The following is a 4,741-nucleotide window of genomic DNA, read 5'->3' on the forward strand; positions in this document are numbered from 1 at the left end:
GTTCGAGCTGGATCTCGCCCCTGCTGTCTCCTCCCCTCACGGCGGTCGTGGCCTGCTGCAAGGAGGCGCATCCCTCGTCGACAGTGGAGGTGTGGTGAGCTGCTCCCGCCGGGTCCTGGTGGCACGACTCTGTGTGGGTGGCTGGCGGTCATGGAGGTAGTTCCAGGCCACCGCTAGAGGCTGGATCCGCCGGATCCCGTGGGCTCCAGATTCGATCTGGTGGCATCCTTGGGCAATGGCCCATCCCTCGTGGGTAGCCTCCGCGGCTGCTTTCTTCTGGGTGCTTGATTCCCAGATCTAGGGTCCGTCTCCATGTGGGTGCAAAGGGCAAGCTTTGGGTGTAGTGGGTGGCGGATTTGCGCCTGTACGGTAGTAGGGCGGCCGGCTGCGTGCTTGCGGTCCACCGCCATGTGGGTGGTGGATGAGGGTGGTTTCTGTTGGTCGCCGGAACGGCGGTTCAGGACGGTGGGCACGGTGACACCATTTCGGCGGGTGTCGCCGTGCGTGTGCTCGTATGTCACCTTAGCTGCTTGGGCAGCGAGGTGGTCCATTTGGGGGCATCCGTCGTGCAGGTGTGTTCTTCACAGCCACCCTGCTTGCTCCGGGCATCGTCTGCATCTTGCCTTAGCCACCCATGGCTGATGGACCTGGTAGGTGCAGTCTTTTCCCGAGCGGAAGTTTTTCCCGACGGTGTCGGTGCCGGTGATAGCGACGCTTCTGTGTGCTGTTCCCCTCTTTGGAGGTGTCACCGTGGGTGACCTGCATCCACCATGGGCTCTAGGTAAAAACTCTTGGTTTGACATGTTCCAGACACGGGCGGTGGCGGCGTTGTGGCGGCGTTTCCTCCTTGGAGGTTGCGTCCTGTGAGCAAGGTCCCATTTTACTGGTTTTTGGGGTAATTTGTGTGGATGACAATTTCTCCTCGCCATGTGGCGAGCCATGCTTCAACGGTTGCGCACTGTTGAGGATCTAGGATCGGCAAGGTGGATGTGCTCGAAGGCCTCCCTCTGTTGTCTTGGCATCAGCTTCCATTTGCACTCTAGGGTGGTGAGCACTCCACCACCCGATGGTGCGGCGCCCTTCAAGCCGGGGCGGGGAGCTAGGGGGCTCCTTCTGACGATGGAACAAGATGGCACTGATCTGCCGGACGCACAGTCGATGGCAATGGCGAAGCTTCCTCTGTCGGCTGGTCTCCTTCTTGAGTTAGCTTCCTTTGCAGCGTTGGTCCTCCGATCATGTTTCGAGGGCTCTAATGTCTTGAAGTTCTGTTTTTTGAGCCTTGTTGCTGCTCCAGGGCATCCATGTGTCTTGCCGGAGTTTTTCTTTTGTTTTGCTGTATAGTGGTGTATTGTTGGGTTGATTGTAAGGGTTTTATCAATTCCAGCCTCTTTTCTAAAAAGTGGCAGAGACCAAGAAATGATCGGTAGTTTGACCACCGCCTGCACACAGGATCTCATCTATGACTAGCTTGTGATCGTTGTAGCTGCCGTAGATTAGGCACTTCGACTTTGGAAGAGTGCTTTTGGTGGTTCATATGGGTCCTTTTTCCGAAAAAGGGAGCAAGCTGGGAGGGGTGCAGGCAACCAAACTAAGTTTAAAACATGATTTTTTTTCTCTCTCTCCTGCATTACCTCAGTCAAGCTCTACTCAGTCACAGATGCAGGAAGGCAAAAATTAATGAAGGTGACCAAACAAGCCCTTGGGGTCTGCTCTATGTATAGAGAAATGCAAGGAACATGTGTGATCTATTGCATAAAGTGGCCTACTAGTGGGCTCCAATAATACTAGAGGCAACCACCCGCTTGGACGTGTCATTCTTGAATCATGGGATTAACTCTTTTTTCTCTAACAGGTTATTGTGGTCGGTTGTTTCATTTTGGTTTTCTCTACACTCTGGATTTTAATTATGTTCTCGCGGTGTGTTTCTTTCATTCATATATCGCGTCGGGTTGTATGATATTTGTTCTGAGAGGAGAGTGGAGTTGTTAAGCACGTGGTTGTGGTGTCCTTATATGTTTCGGCTTTGGTGTCAGTCGACGGTGGTTGTCTGAGCCCCTTGGAAGCGATTACTCCACATTGAAATAGTGGAATTGCTGCTATGATCCTCACATGGGCCTGCCCATGAATCTATCGCTCGCTCAGCTCCGCTCCCTGCTTCCATCGCTCACTCAGCTTTTCCCCGCTCGCTCAGTATCTTAAGTATAAGCTCAGTATCTTAGTATATATGTATTGCAAGTGTACAAGCTGCGTAAATGGATGTTTAGATTGGATTAGCGAAGAATAATATACGGGATTGCTAAATCTTAGTCGATTGAGATTTAACCAAGTCTCAGTCGATGCTATATTCGTAGGATCTTACGAGAAGATCTGTGTAATTTTTCATTTTAGTTTTTTTTTACTTACATGTTATATCACTTAACTTAGACTTGGTTAAGTCTCAGTGGACTAAGACATAGCCACAGCCAATAATATACATGCTCAGTTGCATAGTTCCAACAATTGCAGACTGTGCACTGCGACTGCGACTGCGGAGGGACGGAGGTGGCTGCTAGGCATGCATCACGGCTAATTAAGAATACATTTTCAAAACAATTTCGAGCCCAGTTGAGAAATTCAGATAGCGAGGTTCGCGCGGCCGCGTTGACGGGCATACGGTGGGGATGTGGATGGTTTGCCTGCCATTAATTCTACACTAGCGGTCTTGTAGATGACGACCCACCACTGCCTGCAGGCGTAGGCTGGACCTGGTGTGCACGATGATCCCAAACACCTCGCCCATGTCCAGCGTCTCGCCACCCGGAACCGTCCAGTCAAAGTGGTACAGGAGGTTGGCCAGCACGAGCTCGATGGTCTTGGTCGCGAACAGGGCTCCAGGGCACTGCCTACGGCCAGCTCCAAATGGAATGAACTCCATCTGCGGCCCCTGCCTGTACTCCACGGTGCTCAGCTCCTCCTCGAACCTCTCCGGCCTGAACTCCGCGGCGTCCTCACCCCAGTGCACCGGGTCCCTCCCCACCGCGAAGGCGTTTATCGTGACGGCGGTGCCTTTGGGTATGTCGTAGCCCATGACCCGGCAGCTCTCCTGGCTCGCCCGGTGGATCAGCGCCGCGGAGGGGTGCAGCCTTAGCGTCTCCTTGACGACCATCCGAAGATAGTGCAGGTCGCCGAGGTCCGCGCTGGTGACGGTGGACCCACGGCCATGTCCTAGCTTCTTCTGTCGGACTTCGAGTTTCGCTCTTGCCATTGCGTGTGGGCTGCGGATGAGTTCTGCCATGGCCCATTCTAGCGTGGCAGCCGTCGTGTCGGTAGCAGCTCCAAATATGTCCTGGAATCATACGTACGTGTTGTAAATTGTTGAGTACGGAGTAAATTGCATGCACTAGATAGTTGACTAGTTCATGAAGTAAAACCATGGTGAAGGGCTAGCTAGAGCTCTGGTTGCATGTTAGTGACAGTATCGAGAAGCAGAATCGCTTACAAAGACGACGGCGCCGATGATCTCCGACGTCAGAGGGAAACCGAGGGTGTCTTCCTTGTGCAGCCTCAGGAGCACGTCGAGCAGGTCTTCGTCGTCTCTACCACCAGCAGAGCCATTACTTGGTTTTTTCTCCTTGCGCTCTTGGATGATGTCCCCGAGGATGCGCTGCACCCGGGCGTGGCTCCTCCGCACGTCGCGCGGCGCGCTGCTCAGCCACCGCACCAGCCGCGACGAGGGGAAAAGGTCCACCGGGCTGAACCCTCCCACGAGCATCGACACCGTGTCGAGCTCCCGGAGGTACTCCTCCTGCTGCCGACACTTTCCGCCGAACACCGCCCTCGCGATTATGTTGTTGCTCAGTTTGGCCAGCCCCTTTCCGACGTCGATGATGGGGGAGCCGGACGGCGAGGCGGCGGCGACCGACTCCACAAGGTGCGCGACCTCGCCCTGCTTGATGAACTCGATACGCTGCACCTGCCTCGCGCTGAGCAGCTCCATTACGCAGACCTTGCGCATCTGCCGCCAGTGCTCACCGTAGGGCGCGAAGATGAGGCCTTTGCCGCCGCAGCTGACGACGTCGAGCGTGGGGCCGCTCGGACGGGTCGCGAAGGCGAGGTCGTTCGTCTTGAGCACCTCCATCGCCGCCTCTGGGGTGGACACGATGACGTTGGGCACTTCGCCGAGCCTCAGCAGCATCAGCGGGCCGTGCCGACGCGACAGGCGGAGAAATGCCCGGTGCGGCGGCAGTTTCATGCCGATGAGGTGATGGAGGCTCCCGATGAAGGGGAGGTTCCATGGACCTGGAGGAAGCTTCGGTCCTGTCTCCTTAGTACCACCCATAGCCTGCCTCAGAATCAAAGACAAGAGAATCGTGGCTATGGCCATTAGACACAAACTTCCGCAAGAGAGTTGGTCCATGTCCATGGCGACTGGCGGTGGTAGGCCAGATCACCTGCCGAGCTTGGTCTCCCGTGTCCAACTACGTGCTGGAGTGTTATGTACTGTATTTGTAGCATATTGTGTACAGAGAAAAGTCCACATTTCAACCCTCAACTAACCACGTGGTTTGATTTTCAATCCCGATTTCTAAAACCGATCATATTTAACCTTCAATTTGTCACAGGATCCAGATTATTACTACCCTTGACTCAGTTTGGAGCTGGTCAAGCGGTTTTGACCCAGTCAAAGCTGACTGGACAGTCTAGTCACTATGCCACGCACGCACCAATCGGACCCTATCCCCATCTCCCTCTGGGCGAGACT

General features: G+C 54.6%; 1 protein-coding gene across 1 annotated transcript; it reads right to left on the reverse strand.

The window, feature by feature from the left end:
- Positions 1–2,692: 2,692 nt before the first annotated feature.
- On the reverse strand, positions 2,693–4,402 carry LOC123191854 (zealexin A1 synthase). Its single transcript, XM_044604429.1, has 2 exons — positions 3,479–4,402; positions 2,693–3,325 (listed from the first exon to the last, which is right to left on the reverse strand). The coding sequence occupies exons 1-2, from the start codon at positions 4,400–4,402 to the stop codon at positions 2,693–2,695; spliced, it is 1,557 nt and encodes a 518-aa protein (XP_044460364.1).
- Positions 4,403–4,741: the final 339 nt, after the last annotated feature.

Source organism: Triticum aestivum, chromosome 2A (genome assembly GCF_018294505.1).
Source record: "Triticum aestivum cultivar Chinese Spring chromosome 2A, IWGSC CS RefSeq v2.1, whole genome shotgun sequence".
NCBI classification, from domain to species: domain Eukaryota; kingdom Viridiplantae; phylum Streptophyta; class Magnoliopsida; order Poales; family Poaceae; genus Triticum; species Triticum aestivum.

What these genes read in the sequence shown, in the direction of transcription:
- LOC123191854 (XM_044604429.1), bottom strand. Translation starts at nt 4,402, where the DNA reads ATGGACATGGACCAACTCTCTTGCGGAAGTTTGTGTCTAATGGCCATA. An exon ending in TCATCGGCGCCGTCGTCTTT is followed by an intron (nt 3,326 to 3,478) that starts GTAAGCGATTCT and finishes GTATGATTCCAG; the next exon opens with GACATATTTGGAGCTGCTAC.